Raw genomic sequence first — 21,849 nt, 5'->3', positions numbered from 1 at the left:
ACCTTCCATTTGGAAAAGAATTAACTTAGTAGGTCCAACACGGTCACTTGAGAGAGGGGAAGCAACGAGGCCCTCTTTTGGAAGGAAGCCAAGAAGCAAAAGCAGGAACATGTGGCACTTGAGCATTGTCCAGCCTCCTTGATGAGAAGAGTTATGCTCATTTTGAGCCACAGCCACGAGCCCTCAGGCCCTGCTAATTTATAGCGGCAGCTCCAGTCGTCTGCCAGCTTGAGTAACTACATCAGGGATACACATCATCCAAATACTTTCTGCCAGAGGAGCTCAGAACTGTCATATTTAACAAGGTATGACCACCTCCAACCGCACTCAAATGGTCCCATCAGGGCTTTACCTGGAAAGTTCTCACAGAGAACTTCAACCGGAGTGTTTCTCTTTGTGTCCCCAATCTTCTGATATCTCTCTTTTAAGGTGTCAGCCTGTAGCACACAAAGACAAAACAGTTGTGGAGAAAGAGTTCAACCATGTGATAAACAACATGCTGTATGGGAAGAAAAATGACGTATTTAATTCTGATTCTGGGTGGCATCAGAAGATGTTACTGGTAACTGAACTTCATCCTAGACTACGCTAGTAGGACACTATCTTACCCTGTTGTAATCCTGGCTTTACATTTTCCGTGCTATTGGCAAAGAATATCCAAGGATCTTCATCGCTTGTAAGCGAGGACACTCGTTAGCGTCTCATAAGGCTCATTTCTTACCAGCCCAGTCTTGAGGACTGTATGAGGAACCTTTCATGGGACAAGAAAATAAAGCTGCACATACTACCATGCTATGCACATCAGTCCTAGGCTTAGAGCCGCTGGCAGCCTCAACACCTTCATCAACCGTAAAAGTAGATAAATTGCAACGGCAATTTGGGTACGTTGGGTTTTTACTGTGTGTAATAGCATGCCACCATATAACTAACTCGTTTACATCAGTCACACTTCTCCCAAATCCCATGCTACTCCCACCCTACCTCTCCTTTCACCCCCAAAGTGTCTATCACTTAGCACATATTGAACAGCTGGTCATCAAGAAAATGAAACAAATTTCAGTTAGATTGCCCACCAAAATCCCTCTTGAAGCAGAGAACTCTGCTCCAGCCGGCACCCTAAGAACAGGTTCCATTGCCTCCATTTCAAAATACGCCAATTAGACCCGCCAGCAGCATAATTAGCACCATAAGGTGTTCTCTCAAGACTTTAGCTCCAACAACAGAGACCAAAAGCATAAGCTGAGGAAACCTAGCAGAGTGAAGATGCCATATTCTAGATGAAGCTGAAGAGTCTGTGTTTGTTCTGGAGCTGAAAAAATACAGGACTTAAAGAAGCAGTCAGCTAATTCTTATCAAGCTCAGCACTGGACTGAGGAAATTTTGTAGAGTTGTGCCTAAACCTGGAATTATTTTTGAACAATTTACAGGATTAATTTAAAGTGGATGAGTGCAACTAAGCCAGAAACAAAATATGTAATGGAATAACACACCCTTAACAGAGGTGTGAACTTAAAAGTTGGAGAGATTCTGATTTCTTTCAGAATCACTTTCATGCTCGAAAAAACCTTCCTTTGCTTTTATGTTTCTGGCACATGTCTGGTAAGGCTAAGCTGAGACTAACCCTGCGTAGATAGTGACAAAGCAGCTTAACAAGGTCTATCACGCAAGCTGCTGCCACTGACCATAGCAGCACTCTGCCAAGCAGCTTGCGAGCCCAAAACCTTGTCTCCTTTTCCTAACAGCACTAACAGATCTAACAGGAGTTCTTGTCTTCATTAATAAATCTTCTCCTCACCTGATCAAAATCCATCCCTTCACTCACTGCAATACCAAAGCTGAGCACGGTAGCTTAATCATCAAGAAAATGATGGAGAAGTGAAGATGCAACTACCGATGGCTTCAGAGCCAGCAAATAACTTGCTACTCATTAATTCAGCTGAGGGATGTTAGCAGCCGTTGCTGTAACTCGATTGCTTGCAGCCCTCCACGTTGAACATGACTTTTCATAAACCTCTAAGCACTGAGCGCCTGGTGTCTCTGGAGGGAGGCCAAGCTCAATACTTCTGCCAGAAAACCAGTTTTTCAAGCTGAAGTCCATCTGCATGTCTAAACCCATCAAACTGCTCCCGTTATAAATACGTTTCACAGATGCAGCTGGGGGATTGTAGTGCCCTAACTGGAATTTCATAAACAACCACCGTGTCCCGGTCGCACTCCAACTTGGGGCAGCTTCGTGCTACAGCAAAGCTGATCCATCAGCTCAGCAGTTTTCTTGCCACCGTCCCTGTCCCAGCCGCTCATCTGCCTCTGCTGGATCTTTGCTCCAGAGTTGTACCAATGCAGCTAAACTAATGGTAACCTGAAGTGGCAGGTAACACATTTCTATCTTAAAATCCTTCCTGTAGGTAAAGCTAACGCCCTGTCATTAAGACTTCAAGGACACAAAGGACAGGACAGCATTGCTGGCTGGATTTTGCAAATGTTTCCCCACCAGATTCTCATCTGGGCACAGACCAGCTGAAGTTTCAAAGGGCAAAACCTAAAACTCCAACCTACCTTCAATCCTTGCCAGGGCAGACTGCCTCGGAGGAAATACATAAACATATGGCCGAGGGCTTCCAAGTCATCTCGACGACTTTGCTCTAGAATAGAAGAGATGACAAATGATTGCTGTAGCTACAGAAATGGATCTGAGACCTGATCAGTAGCCACACGTTATTTCTGAGATAAAGTTATCCCAGGGAGGTTCACTTGCTGTCTGAAGCTCAGACCTTGTGCACAAATACCTAGAACCTGTTACAAAAAAAAGGTAAAATACATGAAGAAAAGATCAGTTAGAAGGCATAGGGTAATGCAGGAGCTGTAAGACATACTGTGTGGCCTTAGATAGAGTGGATAAAAGGTGGGGATATTAATTGCAGAGGAATAAAGCTGTTGCCCAGCTCTTCTCTGGACCACTAGCGCCGATGGTGCAACTGCGACGTGGTGCAGGATTATGTTATTTCCTCTGAACTACACGGGAACAGGCAGGGGATGCTTGCAACGTGCTGCAGGGAACTATCATGTTGCATGGTGCCGACGCTTTCCCAATTGTTTCTGCAGCTCACCACATCAGAGCAGATCGAAAATAGCTCCTTCTAGCACCGCGTTTCCTTGTGAAACACCTGCTGCTGTTGCCATGCAGATGTTATGAAAAAAAGGGGCCTCAAGCCAAAGGAAAAAGCATCTTTAAAATAATCTCCCAAAATGTATCAAAAAACCCCAAGGGAGGATACAAGACAGAATAAGAAATCTGGAGCACAACAACATGGGAGCACCACTGTGCTGGGCTGCACCATGTGGACTGGGGTTCACTGGGCTCACAGATGCCTTTGATGCAACCTCCTCTCCTCCAAATCTCTGCTGGCAGGCAGATAACACGCACCAAAGCCACAACCCGGAGCAGCTGTAGTCACGCAGCCACATGCCACGACAAACCGACAAACTGCACGTGAGCTGTCCCTGATGCTGCATCATCTGCAAGAGGAGAAGGCGGCAGCGCTTTGCCCAGCTTGACTCTCCTTCAAAAACGGCAGCAAATTTAACCCTCAAAAGATGCTGGGGGTGAGAATGCTCAGCAGAAGGGAACCGAGATGACAGTTCCTGCAGGTTACCCTGACACAGCTGTAAAAAGGAAAAAAAAAAAAAAAAGAAAAAAAGAGGATGTCCTGCGTAATTTAAGTGCAACGATGCAGATGAACTTCTTGGGAAGATGGTTGAGTGCGCTCATCTTTCAAAAAAATGGCTATTGAAGTCCTTTATTTTGTTCAGTCCTGAAGAGTGAAGAGACTGACTCCACCTGGGCTGGCCTCAGCAGCAAAGCATCGGTCCCACGAAACCCCTCTGGGCAGAGACAGGCCCCTGCAGAGCTGGTAGCCAACCTTCCCCTCCTCAAATACACCCGCCCAGAACTGGCTCTTCCCCTGCATGAGCCATGGCGTGAGCTGCAAAAACCTGCAGGGAAAAGGGTCCTAAAGAAGGCATAGGGTGTACTTCAGACACAAACAGATCTTCTCTCCACATCCACCTGCAGAGCACGTCCCCGGCACCAGCAGTTCCTGAGCGCATTCCCACTGCAGCTTCTCATTCCTCCATCCTGACTCTTGAAGTTTTCCAAAATTAGAAGTCGGGCTCATCCCTCCTTACTCCCCAGGAGTGAGCGAGCGAGCTCTCCAGGAGATGCGAAAGCCAATGATGCCTTGATCTCACAGCTGGGAGGCCACTCAAGTGATATTCCATTATCTCACTGGTCTTATGAGTTTTAGTGAATATAAACATTTAGTAAGGTTTTGTGCCTTTCAGCCACAGAAATGTAATCTTCTGGTATGAATGAAGGCAGTGAGGAGAGGAGATGAAAGTCAGGTTTAAAAATCATTAAATCATTACTTTTCTCCAACCGATTATTAGGTCAGGGAACATCCAATTCCAACACCTGAAACCAGAAGGTACTGGTACAGAGCTCTAATATAAAAATCTATTTGGTCATCATTTACTACAGCAATTATTACCCGCCTACTTGCCTTTATCAGCACAGGGTTGCTACCAGTTATTTAGTTCCTAATAACAACTATAATTACAAGGCTTCCAACGTTTCAGCTGTCTCAATTCCTCAAAAGGGGGGAAAACATGACTGTGAACAGCATCATGGCATCAAAAGGTTTACAAATAGCTCAAAGGGCACAAGAGAGCCGTAAAGCCAAGCTGCCATCAGAGATCTACAAGACTTGGCACCGCAAGCTCCCACCAACCACACAGACCTTTGCCGAGATGAGTGTTGATGGACATGTATCTCGCTGTTCCAGTTAAGCTCTTGTGTTCCCTATAAGGTATGTGTTTTTTGGTTTCCGGGTCAATGTACTCCTTCGCCAATCCAAAGTCTATGATGTGAATGACGTGCTCTTTCTTATTGCCTTGCCGGCCAATAAGGAAGTTTTCTGGCTTGACATCTCGGTAGATGAGGTTCTTCGAATGCACGTACTCCATTCGAGATATCTGCAAAGCAATGAGGCAAAAGTTATTCGTGAGCAGACCACCTACCACGCCCTCCTGGCTAATGAGGCAGCAAGGTTTTGTTAGCCCATCACTGAGCCTCTGCTCGGTGTGATCTCAGCTTTCCGCTACTCTATGAGAAACGCAACAGATGGAGCAAACTGAGGCAGAAGTTATGATCGGAGCTGGGTTGCATCCTCCAATGCAGATCTGGAAGAGGAATTTGTCATCCCCTCCTTTCCACGGCTACTGCACCGTGCTCCCTTGACTTTATCCCAACAGAAACTGCAACGTCTGTTTCTGAAATGTTACTAATGGGACGCAGCCCTTGGAAGGATGCCATGGGGAATTGCAGCAGCCATTTTGTATTGATTTAAAACATACTAAACCGGTTACCAGGAGCTCTTCCCCTGCCCACAGCCTTCTCTTGTTGCTCTGTGTCTTACCACCTTCCTCCCTCAACCCATATGTTGTCTTAGACATGCCAGATTCTTCATGGAGGGGGATTTTTGGGCGGGTGGAAGCCTTACGATCCTCAATGCTGACTAAAAATAATAATTAATCTCACCAGTTGTCAACTAGAAATAGCTGGAATATTTTTCAGTTTTTGACTAGCTTTGTTCTGAGAGTGTGACTGAGGAGGGAAGGTAAAAGGGCAGGAACCTCACTTCCAAGGTGATGGAGGGCCATTTCCCCTCTGACAACACACCTTATTCACATACTCATCATTAATATTGCTTCGGAAACTAAATATATGGCAGATGAAGTTCAAATAGATCAGCAAGAACTTCTCCTTTGGGTTCCTAACTTAACATATGATTCCAATTGGAAATAACTCACAATTTCCTTTAGTTTATTACCTTTGAATTTCTTTTTTACTCCCACTTAACGGCTGTCTTGGACCACGGCTGCCCTGCACACATGGTGGCTTTGTTAAGCAAGATGCTTCTTTGGAAAGGCTGTCTACCTGTATGCACTACAAAACCACTGCAAAGCTCTCACACGCTCCAGATCTTGCATTAACAAGCGTCAGTCCGCAGAAGTCACTGCCGCGCTGATGCGGTGGACCTCACAACGTGATGCTGTTGGACTTGGTGAATGTTTAAGGTGAGATCCACCAGCTGGTCACCCCCCAGGGAGCTCCCTGTGGGAATCACTGGTTCCTGAGCAGTTCTGCACTGGGTCAATACTGGCAGGACAGCTCCGCACCTCCTGCATGGGGCAGGCTGGAGCTCCCCCCGCTTGGGATCACCAAACCAGCTGATCCCCAAGCTGAGCAGCTGCCCAGGCAGCAGGAACCCCATGCTTGTTCTTCCAACCAACCCGCTTACTCGACCACAAGGCCCACTGGGCCAACAGACCCTGACCGCTCTTTGGTTTCTCACTCCGAATCCAGACACATCCTCAGCTGGCAAACCCAGACCTGTCTTTTTCTTTCCAGATCTTGGATCCGCACCTGGCTGAAAGCTCTGTGCGCACGTGATCACTCCATCCTGCTCCCAGAGGTTTATTAGATACCCTGTTTTTAAGGAAAACCTGCTGCATTTCCACCGCTCGAAAAGAAGTAACAGGCAGGAGGGGCAGCGCTCCTTACAAAATAAAAAATGCTGCCCAGGGAGGGCTGGAGACAGGAGAAAATTGACTGCAGGTGAATCAGTCTTAAAAAACAGGACTTGCTCAAAGGCTCTTCAAAGAAGGCAACAGAACATGTTGCTATTCCCCTCCCCTCTAAGCAGTGATTTATTTCAACGCGCTGAGGAAATGGGTTTCACGGCTAACAGCCATTATTTCTAATCAATTATAGGATGATGCAGAACAGAGCAGATGCTCTGCACTTCAGCCATTCTTCACGCTTTGAATCACCTACAGGACACAGCAGCAGGCTGGAAGACAAAAAGGTACGTCGGGAAGCAATTCAAATTAAGATGCAACCCTTAAAACTGGAACAAAGCGTTTCCTTGCCTCTCCATACATAATGAGCTTTCAAACAGAGCCTGACTGGCTCACGTGATTTGTCTCTTCTACCAGAGCAGCTCAGTTGTTGAAATGGCCAACAGCAATGACACACAATCTGAAAAAAAGCGGGCTTTGTTTTGCTCCTTAAAACCTCACAGCAAGTTGTACTAGCCAGGACAACAGCCTGGAGAGTTGAGATGTCAGATGCAATGACACACTCCAGCAGCACTTGAAGATACTTATTTACCTGCTTTTTTTGCTTCCGCCACACACACACAGATGATTTATATCCTTTTTTCTTTACTTCCACCTGCCTGGATGCTTCGTGATGTGCTGCCGGAGAGCTGCGCACAGCCAACGATGGCTGAAAAGTGCTCTCCAATTCAGAGAGATGTTTCCCAGCGTAGCCTCCACACTTTATCCACCCTGACAAGAGACTCACCCTGCTCATGGCTGCTAGTGACGGGGAGCTGAGGACTATCTGTGTTGCATTGCTCTTCCAGGCTTGCTGCCCAAGAAGAAATGAGCAGGGCTGGTGTAGCGCGACCTCGGCCTGACTCAGACCATCACAGAGCTGAAGAAGAGAAGTGGAGTTCCCACTGCATACGTGTGCAGGATACACAGACAGGGTGCCCACTCCTTTTCTGTCTGAACTACAGGCTCTAATGTCCGTGCATTAATTCTTCTATGGACAGAGAAACCCCACAAGGAGCTAGGACTAACTGTCGGAATTGCTTTTACACTGGAAAAGCAGCGTGACCACAAAGCAGTGTGAACATCTGCCCTGTTACTTTAGCAGGAATAAGAACAGACTCCGGCATTTTGTCACAGGGTCCAGGAAGCCTAGGGGTGGATGGGAGACTGCTTGCAAGTTAAAGCAGGGTTTCCATGGCCATGGCAGGCTCTTTGGAGCCACAGATCTCCATTTCAGATGTTGGAGAAACCCCTGGGAAGGAGAGCATCCCCTGGAACACAGCAGGACCCCGTGCTGCAGCTGAGAAATGAGAGGGTATTTGTGACATTTAACCAGGTGCCAAAGACACCCATGCTCCTATTTTCCTTTCTCCTGTCAAGGAAGCAAGCGTAACAAACCCTCTTTGCCCAAAAAGGTAACTCCTGAAGAGCTGCTCTTGCTGGCAATCCCTTCTCTAGGCCCTCCTGATAAATCTGAGCCATTCTTCCACATATCACCTGCTTGAATATAGATTGAATCAGCAGAGATTAAAAATGCCTCCTCTTTAAAGGCTCTTTTGGCGTCTCTTACGGAAGACGATTTTGATGGTCATGAGTAAAAAACCTTCACCATGACTTGGTCCAGATCACAGCCCAAAGTATTTGCACAGTGCCTGGCACAACAGGCCTCGTTGCTGACAGCAAGCACGTACAGCAAGGGTGAAAATAACATTTACTCCTGACAAAACTGAGTTATCAATGAGCATTGTACACATTGGACAAGAGTGAAGAACGGCAGGTAGAATACAAAACATCCTCCCCCAGTCCAAACACCGAGTCAAACCCTAAGATGACTTCTGATTCACGGGCTTTAGTGAACACGTTTTTAATTGCCAAGCTGTGCATCGTTCAGGAACATCAACCACTTGATCTATTCAGCTGCACATGGAGGATAGAAGAAGCAGTTGCAGTTTGATGCTCTTAGCAGAGAAACTTGAAGCATTGGAGACGCACAAGTTACAGCAGTAACAGAGCTGGAAAACTTCCACCAGGGAAGGAAACCAGAGGACTCCTCCAATGCAAGTTTTCACTGAGAGGTATGAAACGGTGCATGAGACCAAGAGAGCCTCTGATTCGACTCAGGCTGTGTTTGTTAAGCTGCTGCCACAGCTCTGAACACAACGCACGCTTACCAGAAGAACATGCAAGCCTAGTGACAAACCTGTGGGCGGTGTGGCTCATCCCCCTGCCAAGGCAGACTTTCCTGCTGTGTCATATCACCTGAAAAGACTCCAAAACAGGCTCATCCTTCTTGAAGACTCATTATCATTGAGTTGTTATATCCCTCAGCCAGGAGAGTCTTCCTAATGTAAAACCACATTTAGATTCTCCCATAATCACAAGCAACACTCCTTAAAACAATGATGATATATTTGTTTCTCCTAGAGGGCTTTTCTTCTAACATCTGTAGAGTTAAAGGATCCACTCCAGCCCTGAGACACTGCTACCTATCAAGCTAAGTAAGACCAGCCAAGCACATACGCTTATTAAAAAACATTTTTCAGGGATGCCTCTGGTTAAAAATTGACCATTGGACACAAAAAAAAAGGAGATCAAGTGCCACCACACTGCGTTCAAAGTTCCTGACTAGTTTTAGCATGCAGCACACATGTAGATGTGTTGGAGATGCATGGCAGCAGTGGTCAGGCTTAAGGAAGGAGAGGAGGGGGGAAGGCAGCTAAATGGGACCTTGAAAGCAGCATCTGGCTGCTGCCGGGCTGAGCCTGTGGCGGGCAAGAGCAAGGAACCACACAAACAGCAGAGAAGGGACTGGACGCTCTTAAAGATGTGGGGATCGTTACATCCAAATGAGGGGAGAAAGGTCTAGGGGACAAAGGGGTGGACACTTAACATCCCACTAGCTCAGGGCCGCCAGCGTTGCTGCTCAAATGTGTGCAAAAACATCCCCAGCAGACCTCTCCTTCCTCCCTCTCCAGAGGGAAGCAAGCCCAAAGGCAGGAGAGGCAACGCAAAGGTGACTCCCAGCATTGGGGTCATCTCCTGGGAGCTGTCCGAGCTCCATGACACAGAGCAGCTTCCCAGACAAGTAGCACTGCTCCACCTTTGGGTGGTCTTCCTGGGCTTAAAAAAAAAATTGTGTATATATATATATATATAAAATTTCATGACTTTTTGGTGAGAACCGAATGAGAGTAACAGTTTTTTGCAAGTGCTGAGTTGTCCCTCACTCAGGGCAGGGTGCTCCTCTCTGCTGTCTGGGTGGCACGGGGCCACTCACATTTTTGGAAGTCTCCACTGATATTAGGCTTCATTGACAGGCGTGTCAAGCATCAGGGGAGAGAAGCTCTGCTTGTGCAACACACTGGGTTCTGGCAGTGCAGTCTTATGTCTCCTCACACCTGCGGTCAGAACTCCATCAGCTTAAGCAGGCCTGGCTGGTCAAAAGCAGGAGCAAAACATAATTTATGGAGGCGAACCCACGGAATTTGACAGTCCAGCTTTCCTTCTCTGACGTGTCTGACACTGGAGCATTACACAGTGATGGCAATGATTTAGCGTAGGAACTAAGATGAATCCAAGACAATTTCCCCAAAAGCCTTGTGGCTGGAGCAAAGGGTTTTCGTTCCAGTTGAGCAGTAAGTGCCAGCCCCTTCAGAAAACACTTCTCCAAGAGCCAGGTGAGCCCTTCTCCCAGGAAACCTCCCAGGGCACACCTGAAGATGCTAAATCTGTCTCCTTAAATGCATATGCTCCAAGCTGGTAACTCACATAATCTTCCTGAGAAGATTGGAAAGGTCCTAAAACATGTCCCCATGGAAAAAGGGGCAGCACTGCCTGCTCCTTTTGGAGAACATCAACTCCTCCACTCGTGACTGCTTGTGGTGTCCCCCTGCATCGCCCTAAGCACCGTTTTTCCAAACTGGTACCAGTATTGTTTGAGGTCACAAGATCAGCAGATGATGCCAGTGAAGACTGTCCAAGTACAGAACTCATCTGCAACCCTAGGGCTTGGCAAAAGGCAGATGGATACCGCTGTGACAATCCTGATTTCCCCAGCAGTCTCATGGGAATAAATTTATATCTTTACAACCTAAAGGTCATACAAGCTATATCCAAGGCTTTGCCATCTGATGCTGCTTGATTTAATCAAAAAAAATACTATAAATTACTTTTCCACTGATGAAGGAACACTCAAAGCCAAGAAAACTACACTGCACAGCCATAGGGGGACAATTTCATGAACCCAATACCAGGCAGGCGCCGTTCAAACTTCAGCATCTGTGACCTCAGTTTTCCACTTGAGATTCTGCTGTGGCAAACTTCAGTTTATTTAGAACGGATTGTGTTCCTCATACCCTACCTTCTTCTCTTTCCTTCAACACTTTTATCCACAGATCTGTTAATGTGAATATACAGTCCCAATGCTGCTGGGCCACTTGGGTATCTGCAGACCACAGGTTGAAAAACAGAAAGCCACACTGAAATGGTACCTGATTGGCCCTACCGACCTGTGGAAGTTCAGTCACTGTGTTTAGTACGTTCGGTTTTCACGTTGTCCACTTTTAACGCAAATGCAAATCCAAGCTACCACTTCCAGCTTGGTTTCCTTTCCCTTTCAGGCAAATTAGGGGCTCTGTGATGCTGCCCATAGACCTATTATTTTCCAGCTGTTAGCCATTTAAACCCATTGGCCAATTTTGACCAAGTTTGACCAAGGCATAACCTTAAACGCTGGTATTTTGGCTAAGGAGAGCTCAGCTCCCGTTGCTCTGAGAGGTTTCAGTCCATGAGCAGCCTGATGGCACCAAACCAGTAAAACTGGTAGGAGTGTGGGAGGTTGCTGTGCTCCCTGTGTCCTGGGGAGTGGGTAAGAAATGAGGTGTTCTGGGGGAGGTCCAGTCAGAGGGAAGGAGCTGGGGTAGATACTGGGGCAGGGGTGTGTAGGGGACACAGAATGCGAGTCCATAGGAATCCAGTTTCACTGGTTCTGCTACGCAAGGAGCAAGTTTGCTTATAAGCATAATTTGACCTTGCCTTCATAAGGACGAGTTTCTCTCAAACTTGAGAAGCTTTCTTTTATAAGAAAAATGGAGAGACTTTTCACCAAGGCCTGCAGGGGCAGGACAAGGGGCAAAGTTTTTAAACTGTAAGATGTTAGGTTTAGATTGGACATAAGAAAGAAATTCTTCATGATGAGGGTGGTAAAACACTGGAAGAGGTTGCCCAGAGAAGCTGTGGATGTCCCATGACTGGAAGTGTTCATGGTCAGGTTGGACACCCCATGGCAGGGGGGTTAGTCCTAGATGATCTCTGAAGGTCCTTTCCAACCCAAACCATTCTATGATTCTTCAATGGAAGGAGATTCTCTATCCAAGCAACAGACACACCTGAACCTCATACTGTACCCACCCCATCCTTCAGCTAACCCAGGACTGACATAAACATGAGTTGGCATCACGGAGGTGCTGGGCAGAGCCCTGCCTGCTGTTACTCACCAGCTGGATGGCTATCATTAATACCGTCTTCAGAGTGAATGTCCTATCACAGAGGTCAAATAAATCTTCCAAGCTAGGACCAAGCAGCTCTAGTACCATGGCGTTGTACTTTCCACACGGTCCAAAGTAATACACTTGGGGCAGGCCTTCAGCTGGAAGAATATGAAGAGAATCAAAATCAGTCAATGGGACGACGTTAATACCCTTCCTCCTCCTGTGCGTAAATCTTTTGCTGGGCAGAGCCTTTATTTTAACCTCCTGAGTGTCCTTTCTGTTTGATCTCACCCAGCAAGCAAATAAGTTTCAGCACACACTGTGAATGAACCGAAGGCCAAATCAGTGGAGGCTTTGCTCAGCTACAGCCTTGAACAGACAAATGGATTTCAAAGCAGTAACACGACCACATGAAAGCGTTTAGCTTTGGCAGCTTAAACACTTGGACTTAAAGAACAAGACACAGAGTTCCCTACGTTGCAGTAAGCACCAGGCAGATTACAACCACAAATGTGGGCTGGCACTCATCTGAGCAATTAGGAAGATGATAGCCCTTGCAGAAAATGAGGCATGTCCAAAATAGGGCTGCTTTTTCAACCACGGTAATACATAGCCTTAGTTTTTCAGCACAACCTTACACAAAGTTTGCTCTTATACTGATGAGAAAGGAAAAAAAAAAAAAAGGTTTTCCTTTAAAAAAGAGCAAAGACTTAAATGTTGACCCATCACCACGTAAAAATAAGCAATCATAGTCGTTAAGCATATGTGCCACCCATTTTGCTGTAAGTTGCACACAAAACGCTCAACACCCAACTGGTAGGAGCCAGAGCCCACCCTTCCCACCTAACAGCTCAGCAACAGATTTCTCGGCAAGAGCATGCAATATTTATACCCAGCTGACAGTGGCTTTTTGCGTGGATTGGCTTCCTGAAAGGCACCAGGAGAAAAGGGAAAAAACCAGCCTCAGTGTCTGAACACTCACTGAGCTGCACAGAGCTCCCTGAATCACCCTTTAGTGAAAAAGAAAAATCAGAGCAGCCCATATAGGGCAAATTAATTTTGGGGCTAACTGCAATTTTTTCTACTCGGCGTCTAGCACAGGTGCATGGCATCCTGGCATCAGTATCAAGCTGTGCAACACTTTTTAAAAAAAAAATCTATTTTCAGTCTACATCTCACAAGCAGTTCCAAACCACAATGGCAGGGTTTTTGTTTTGAAATTCGGGGGTTTGTCCTACGTCAAAACAACATCTCTGCTCAAATACACAAAGGCATGACATCCTGCTATTCAGTGTGAAGGCTCGGCACTGGGAGCGCTACTACACACGCAGGCTGAGGTCTGTAAATTATATAGTACAGGACCTCAAAGGACAGTGATTATAAATTTTACGGCATGTTTTAAGTCCTTGTATTTACAGAAGAGATCAGTATTAAAGGTAGCAAAAAACCTCACTAATTATTAGACACCAGAACTAAATTGCATGTGGAACTACGTGGTTTTGTATCTGCTTTGCGGCATGCTCGGGCAGCCCAGCCCAGCGCAGGGAAACACTAAGGCTGGAGCGTGTCAGCCACGTAATAACTTTAAGTCCTTCTACAGATTTCAGAAAGCCTCGTTAATCTGCCCAATGGCACTCATCAAGTTGCCAACAATACAAGAAATGCACCGCTGAGATTAGTAAAGCTTAAATATTACAGAAGTTACACTCCTATGTATTACTAAAAAGGAACAAAACACAGCTTGACAAAGATTGCTGTAGGATGGTTTTAATCTCGTTAGCTCACATGCTTGGGGAATCATATTGGGTATCAGTCATGAGGAGGCATTAATGAGATGTTACAGAGTCTCACAGGAATTCCCAGTCTAACCAGAGTTTTATGTCCTGTGTGAAACACTTAACCCAGCCTGGTCTGGGGAGGCTTCCTGGCTTAGGAAGCACAAAGAGCAATTAAGTCCTCTAAGAAAATAGGGTGGTTTGATGCAGAAGCAATTCAGAAAGCTGAACAATGATGGGATGTGACCCAGGCAGCTCCGAAACATTTTCAAATGTCCCCAAACCAACAGGAATGATAATTTAATGTCTCCAGCTTAGCGCTGAAGGCTTGAATAGCTCTTGAAGTAACTCATGGTCAGCTGTTGAGTTTTCAGTAAAACCCAATGAGGACTTAGCTACATTACCTCCAATACCAAGATCACAATCTCTACTTTTTAAAGAATAACAGAAGAACAACAGAGAGTAACAGAATATTCTATGGGAAGTTTAAAACTGAGACCATTATAAATTCAGGAGATATATATATGTATATATATACACACATATATATACACACACACAGACGCAGAGTGAGTGCTTCTACCACAATTTCTACCTCAGGAAAAGAGTCTTGACAAGTGCAAATCAGGAAGGAAACCACTCGGATTAGGAGTGTGCTAATTAAGGCATACGGGAGAATAAAATTGCAGAAAGGCTCTTAAGGAAGGCAAAGAATCCCATTCCCAGAGCAGGGGGAAAGGAGTCAATTTACAGCCTTACTTGGCTAAGAGAGCGCACTGCAAATAAAATAAAATTCCTACTGGATGTAAGAACCAGGAAGACAAATTGCAGCAAGACTCAAAAGATGGAGAATTCATGTAGGAAAGGAAGCAACGCAGCTATTTAGCGCTCTTTGGGGTCCTAACCCCTTGAGTTACCTTTACCCACTCAAACCCTTACGAGCCAAGAGTACCCCGTGAGCCTGGAGAACCATTCTCAGCTTTAAACCTCAGGAAGGCTCTGGTCTAGGTGGGAGCTCCTGCAAGGTGAAGCTGTGGCAAAGAACATTAAAAAAAAGCATCCTAAGTGCCAGCCTACAGGGGTAGTTACTAGTTTCAGGCATATTTTTAGGGTTTGATTTTTCTCTGAGGGCTTTCAGCAGCACTGCTGCCAGCTCTGCAGTCAAGAGCTTACCTCTTGGCTTTGCTAGAATAAAAATTCTGTAATCTCTTTTTCAGACCCAGGCTGCATCGCTCACACATCCTAGAGCCAAAGGAGCATCGCTGACAAACCCTTCAGAGCCTCCCAGACCAAGGCAGGGCTCCTCAGCTCCACACCGGTAACTGAAATAAAGTTATGAGGTAATGCACCCTCAGCTCGCTCAAACGCAAGCCAATGTTTACCATCATTTTAGGAAGGGGCGAAGCTCAGAAGCGGAGTTGTAAGCTTGATGCAAATATTAAGACTTGATGCCTGCAGGATCCAAGTGGGCAGATGAGGCTCGATGATTTCAGGGTGCTTCTTTGCAAACTTGAGATACAGGCATCTCTGGACCCCTTCTTCTTCAAAGGGACAGCCTGTGAAAAGCTGCATCAAATTTTATTTAATCACAGCCCATCTGCATAATTCAGGATGCAGCTTAGTGCTATTTCAGCAACAAGCAACGTGTCCTGGTCCCACCAAGTCCATTGCCATGGCGAACCACAGGAACTCCACAAATATCATGAAGGCCGCTGCTGACAAAACAGATTGATTAAGGAAAAATTATCTTTTGTCTAGGCAGTTGAACTTGAGGTTTTTAATGGTGAACAATTGTGTCGGCAGAGGACAGAAGAGGTCAAACAAAACCACGGTGCTGTAAAAGTCTGTCCTAGATGAACAGTTCTGGATCCAGAGAGTGCAAGACAAAAAGCCATGGGCAGAGGAGAGGTCTCCTCTTGAGGATTCAAAGGTACAACTCAACACTTGAAATACAAACCATGATCAGTTTAATGCAGTTAATATATGAAATAACATCTAAAAAAGGAATTTCACCATGGCATTAAACACGAGCAACGTATTAAAGCAAGAAAATCCAGGCACGACACGTGCAGGTTCTCCTTTGGAGAAAAAGCAGAAATCATCTGAATTTGCATAATGGCTTCCATCTTGCTGCTGAGTGATTTGGCTTGACTGTATGCAAAAGGGCCCACTCCACCCTCGCTCTCGTGGAAAGTTTATCACCCCAATAAACACAGACTGATCACTGCACTGGAATCCACAGGCATATTCTGCTATTTCAGCAGTGCGATGTCTTGGAAAAAATTCAAGCTGAGCACAGCAAAAACCTAGCATAGCATTTGGGAGATTAAAGCATCGTGGCTGGATCAAGAGCAAAGGCAGATATCAAAGCTGAAAACTCAGATTTTGCTTCTGCCGTGCTCTCGCACAGCCACACAACTCCGGCCTTGGGTTTCCTGAGGTGCTAAAACTCAGGATGCTCCTGCGGGCTGACACCAAAAGGGACCGTCCCATCCTCACTCCACCCTCACCCATTCCACACCTCCCTGCACTCATGTGGCCGAGGAATAAGTTGGATCAACCCCCAGAAAAGCTTGCTGTTTGATTGAGCTTGAATGCAAGACCAGAAACAGTAACAAACAGCGAGACCGCTGCTCTAGGAGAGAACTTCATTTGATTGGGATTCACATCAGGGAATTACACCTTTCGGCAAATTTCCATCTCAAGATCAACTATCCTGGCTGATTCAAGGAGTGCGGTCCTGCTGCCACAGGCTTTACAGCATGACTAACGGCCCTAACAACTCGTCAGACATCCAGCATACTCCAACAAGCCATGTTAGCCCAGGCATCAGATGCACAAGTCATACAGACAGTCCAAAGCTATTTCCAGGACGGGTTATGAAATGGTGACTGGCAGAGAGATGCCAGTCAAAGGTTACGTCCAAGGGAAATCTGATTTTGCAGCATCTGCCCCACGTGGAAGGCATGGAAAGCGGAAACCATCTGCTGTGGCAGAGAGTATGTACTGACGCTCTGTACAAGAGCAGCATGAGAGGCAACGAATAAACCTCGCATAACAGCATAAGCAGCCCAAAATACACCCAAGGAGAGACAAGGTAGCAAGTGGCACTGACATCAGTGGAGGTGCAAAAGCCAAGTCCCCACACATCAAATCACCAGAAGACAACCACAGCCCGTGGAAAGTGAATGATACCGGTGAATTCTGAAGCACCAATTTTTTTTGCTCCCATGGGAAGTTGGTTTCCACTGCCCTTAGATGTGGTGTGGCCAAAGAAAGAGAAGTTGGTATCTTCAATTTCAAGAAGAATTACAGAAGAATTTAATAACCTCCCTTCATGCAGGCTTCAAAGCTGAGCTCTACTGCAAAGGGGAGACACTCCTGAGGGACCCCAAATCAGACACTCAAAGACAGAGGGCGGGGGGGAACACTCTAACGCCAAATGAATGGCTGAGGCTCAATGCAAAACCACACCCTACGTGAGCAGCAAGAACTGTTCTTGTCAGAAATGGATGCAGAGACATGACAGCAGCATTAGTGCACAAAAAGTTCTGCATGATTTTAAAGCGGCACAGATGAATGGGACGTAGATTGTCACAGAATTCTCATTCAGAGCTTTTACAAATGACAGAACACAAAATGACACGATAAACAGCATAAATAGCAACTGCGCGAGAGCTGAACATCTATAGCTAAAATTAAACATGTTCCAAACAAATTAAACAAATTGCTTTAGAGTAGTCAGCCCATTTAAGCTGATTACACTAATGAGGATCTACCCTTCTCTTAATTTTCAAATTGGAATAAAATCCTGGCTGAAACAGAAGCTTTGCTATCTGCATCGACCGGACCAAGATCGCATCTTTTAACCTCTTAAAACATGCGACCGTAGGTTTAAATCTACCCGAATATGTTGGTCAGTGGGTTATGTCTATGAGCTGGAACTACAAAGCCTTGTTCTGACCATCAGAGTTCTGAATAATCTGTTTCAAAGATAGAAAGAGGGGAGAAAAGTTAGGAGAGGCTTGTTACTTGGAATAAAGTTACCCCAAAGGTCTTCAAATATTCGATGGCGTATGTTTCAGAGTTGTCTTGTTTCAAAGCTTTTTACTGTGAAAGCTTTTCAGTACAGCCCTTCACCTTCAACCGTAAGCAGGGGAGTTTGGGGAAGGACAGAGATTTTGGGCGATTGAGAATATTTTCCCTTGCTTGTTATAAGAAAACACCCAGCAGTTGAGATACAAAGGAAAACAAGCAGAAAATGCAATTTCTGACTCTAGCACAAACTCACTGGCAGCTGCGTTGCGGGTGGAAAAGGGGGTGATGGCACAGGGTCTGCCGCAATCTTGCCAATCACTCCAAGACTTTACAAACCTTGAACTGACATCAGATGAGGGGAACGACCTAGAAATAGTAAGCTGACCCAACACGCACACACAAAAACATCAACATACAGAAGCAGGGCTCGAGAGCTGCTGGGACTCAGCAGTGACTGCAGTCAGAGGATGGATGCACTCACAGCAACTCCCCACCGCTCCGATGGGGATCAGAGAGATTATCAATGCACTTGGGAATCACGAGGGTTTTCAGCCCACCTTGTGACCGTAAAGCTCCTGGATAATTTCCTTCCTCTTCTGAGCTTTGATACTCTGGTTTCAGAGCCCATGATTTACCTCTAGTTCTCTCTCACTCATCTGAACAGGGCGAAGAGCAACCGGACCTGTCCAGAGCATTCAGCAGCATCCCACCGCCTCCTGCCTGCTTCCCCATGATGCTGCTGGGAGGCAGCTGGGTCACCGTTGGCTTTGGCTCCTCTGGGAAAAGCAGCACTCAGCAGAGCATCGCTTAGCAAGAACCTATCCCAGCTGCTCCTCTCCCTTGCTCAGAGCCCAGCTAGGAAAGCAGCAGAGAGGGTGGCCGCAGCAGCCACCTCCTCAGAGCTCAACTGGCCATTGTGCTGGCTTTCCCTGCTCCCAGCCCCATTTATTCTAGATATCTCCTTCGCAACTGCTCACCCTATTCCAGATGGCACCTCAGCAGCCCTTTACAGTGTCATTACAAGCTCCTCTTACTCACGCTCCCCCTGAACATCCTCCTGCTCTGTTTGCTCCGACTGCTGCCAGACACTCGGCTCTCCCCTGCCAGCTTTTCACATCTTTTTCCTGCTTTGGTTAGGCAGTGAATCATCTCCCTTCTAGCAAATGCCAAATGCTCCAGCGTTGCTGCCCAGCAGGAGTAGCTGTGGCAGGACTTTTTGCTCAAAGCCCATCAGCAGGCGAGAAGGGCGCGGAGCCACTGCTGAGAGGGGGGAAGAGGCAGAGCAAGGTGCTTCCTCTGCCCTTGGATGTGGAAGAGACACAGCTATCCATCCCTTCTCCCTTGATGACTGCAGAGCAGGCCAAGCTTTTAATGGAAAGAGATGACGCTCGGCACACAACGGCACAACAGTTGTGTACAAGCTGTGAGCAGGCAGAGCTACTCTCAACTCCAACGAGTCTGCAATAGAAGCATGGCTTCTGCACAGACTCTGAGGCTCCAGCTTCACTCCAGAAACCCCACGTATCTTGTGCCTCTTCTCGGGATATACAGGATGTGTTGAATCCCTGCTGTGTTTTGAGTAGCTTGTTAGTATCTGAATTGACAAAAAAAAAAAAAGGTAGGGGAAAAGGAACAGAAGAAAACCAGACATAGGAAAGACAGAAGGAAGAACATATTTGTTCTTGCTGCTGGTACAAATCCAAACGATTTGATTTTTACTTCAGTTGCAGAAAAACAATTTTCACGATGGTTGTACTATTAAAATGGGGTGGCATTTCATTTTCCTGGAGTCATACAAGCTGTTTTCCTGGTATCGTGGCTTGATGCTATCAAACAACTCTTCGCGTACACAAAGGAAGAAGCTGTTTAAGAGAGGGTACCAAGAGGATGTTCACATCTGTATTCACAAGAATAAGAAAAGACTGGGAGGAGACTCAGCCCTAGCTGGAAAGGCTTAAGCTGCAGGAAGGCTTTCAAAATCTGGGAAATTTACCCCAAAACACCCATTCACAGGCAGTTTTTTAGCTGTAGCGAGTAAACTATGGTCAAGTGAAATTGTTTCAATTCTTGACAAAGACAGAAGAACAAAGCACAACAGAATAAATAGCTTTTTTGGCAAGTTTTGGCAGGCTGAATTCACATTTTGAGGGCTCAAGGGAAATGACTGCACCTGAATCTCCACGTTACTGCTGGATTTTATACCAAGATACCCTTTTGCAACGATCGCTTGTTCCAGTGATGATGGCAGCTAGCACATAAGACAACGCCTTAAGAGAAGGACCAAAACAGTATAGAACTCTAGAAGAGTTGTATTAAACCACTCCAAAAAGCTTAAGTTCTAGCTTAATTGTTGACCTTTTCCCACACACCTGCGATACAAGGACAAGGGTGGCAGAAAATATCAAAAGGTTTCGTTTCACATAATTATTCCTGCTTTGCTTTCTGGGTTTCTTTGTGCACTCGGCGGAGCCCGGCTTTTTGCTGAAAGGTGTCAAGAAGCTGCAGTGCTGCAGTTTTTTAATTCCTTAGGTTAAGTGAGGGGTTACAGCAGCTTACTGAAGGCTGTGGAATTTGCCCCAAAAGCTCTTGTGTAATTAAAATACAGCCACATCCCGAGCCAGCTCCCCAGGCTGCTTTTTGACCTCCACGCTCGGCTTCGCGGTTTGAAGGTGTACATCGCTTCACCCACTGGCTCCACGCTGTTCAACCAGCTGGGCGCTGTCAGCAGCCTCCGCAGCTGGGACCACGGCTCCTGCGCGACAGATCTCACAAGAAAAATGTGACCTCCTGCTACGCTGCAGGTCACCGCGCTGGGTGAGTTTTGCCAGTCAGCGCAAAGCTAGATCACACCTGCGATGGACAACTCGGTTCTGCTGCTTAATACCAAAGAGAAATGGTTTTCCTGTTCAGTTTTCCTTGGCCGTTCAGTTCTTGCACTGGGTCAGCTCTGCCTGCTGCAAGGGAATTGAGTAGCAGGTTTTGACTCCTACATTTTAACCAGGTAACAAGAGAAGTTGAGATGACTTAAGGGTATGTTCTGTGATCGCATTTTTTTTCCTTTGGGAACAAGTTATAAATGTTAATCACGTTACAGGTATAATCTGCGGGAAGCTTACGAAAAATCAACAACATAACTTCTCGGTTGCAAGACAGCGCGCAGCAGCATATAAATTTAACTCCAGAATCACTGCCAAGGAAGAAGCTACTTCTTGGCAGATGAAAAACGCTAAGAGAGCAGCAATAATAAAAGACTTGTGCTGAATTGCTCCTCTGCTGTCCAGAAAAACATTTTCATTTGATCGCACCAAGTCCCAGGTGGCCCCTGCCCTTCACCAGCTCATCTCCATTGGAGACTGTCAGCTAGAGGCAGAGCTCTTACCGGCTCCCTACTTCCTCCCCATTCGCATGCCAAAAATCTATAGCGTGAGTTAAATGATACTTTAAGCTGCAAAATGGGGTGAAACTGCCGTGATGATAATGCAGAGGGATCGGACAGTTTGAATTACAGCTCAGCTGCAACCCACGTCTCTATGCAGTGACCAGGAGTCGCTCTTGCCAGGATGGCGCAGCGACGTAAGGCAAAACTGGCACGTACAGGCGGTATTCATTGTTGATCCAACGGCATTTGGGTCTTGGATGACGGCTCAGACTGGTCCAATTTAGCTGGATAAAGCAGACAATGGTATCAGAGAGAAGGGCAGCAGCCCCTGCTTTGGGTGCTCAGGAGAGAGATGACGCTCAGGCAGCTGAAGCTGGCCAGCTTCTATGTGCCAGACTGGTGGGAGAATCCAGGCAGCGTTCCTGGCAGCACAGCCCTACATGTCGTCCCCCAGCTGTGCTGAGACCTGCTTGGAAAGCCGCGGGGGTCC

The 21,849-nt window shown here is 46.4% G+C and overlaps 1 protein-coding gene across 9 annotated transcripts in view; it reads right to left on the bottom strand.

Annotated features, from left to right (window-relative positions):
- The window catches only part of CSNK1G1 (casein kinase 1 gamma 1), a 112,857-nt gene that overhangs the window by 19,712 nt on the left and 71,296 nt on the right, over positions 1 to 21,849 (bottom strand). For 6 of the 9 annotated variants that reach the window (XM_035899352.1, XM_035899351.1, XM_035899355.1 and 3 more), the window contains 4 exons: positions 12,174 to 12,325; positions 4,797 to 5,031; positions 2,557 to 2,642; positions 353 to 437 (listed from right to left, as the gene is read on the bottom strand). In XM_035899352.1, coding sequence (XP_035755245.1) covers positions 353 to 437; positions 2,557 to 2,642; positions 4,797 to 5,031; positions 12,174 to 12,325 — 558 coding nt within the window. Of the gene's footprint in view, positions 1 to 352; positions 438 to 2,556; positions 2,643 to 4,796; positions 5,032 to 12,173; positions 12,326 to 15,115; positions 15,261 to 15,291; positions 15,509 to 21,849 lie in introns of those variants that run through there. The other 3 variants (XM_035899357.1, XM_035899356.1, XM_035899358.1) reach the window with 3 other exon arrangements.

The sequence above is a fragment of the Egretta garzetta genome, unplaced genomic scaffold (genome assembly GCF_000687185.1).
Source record: "Egretta garzetta isolate BGI_Z169 unplaced genomic scaffold, ASM68718v1 scaffold287, whole genome shotgun sequence".
Lineage (NCBI taxonomy): Eukaryota > Metazoa > Chordata > Aves > Pelecaniformes > Ardeidae > Egretta > Egretta garzetta.
This window is presented reverse-complemented; position numbering and strand designations above follow the sequence as displayed.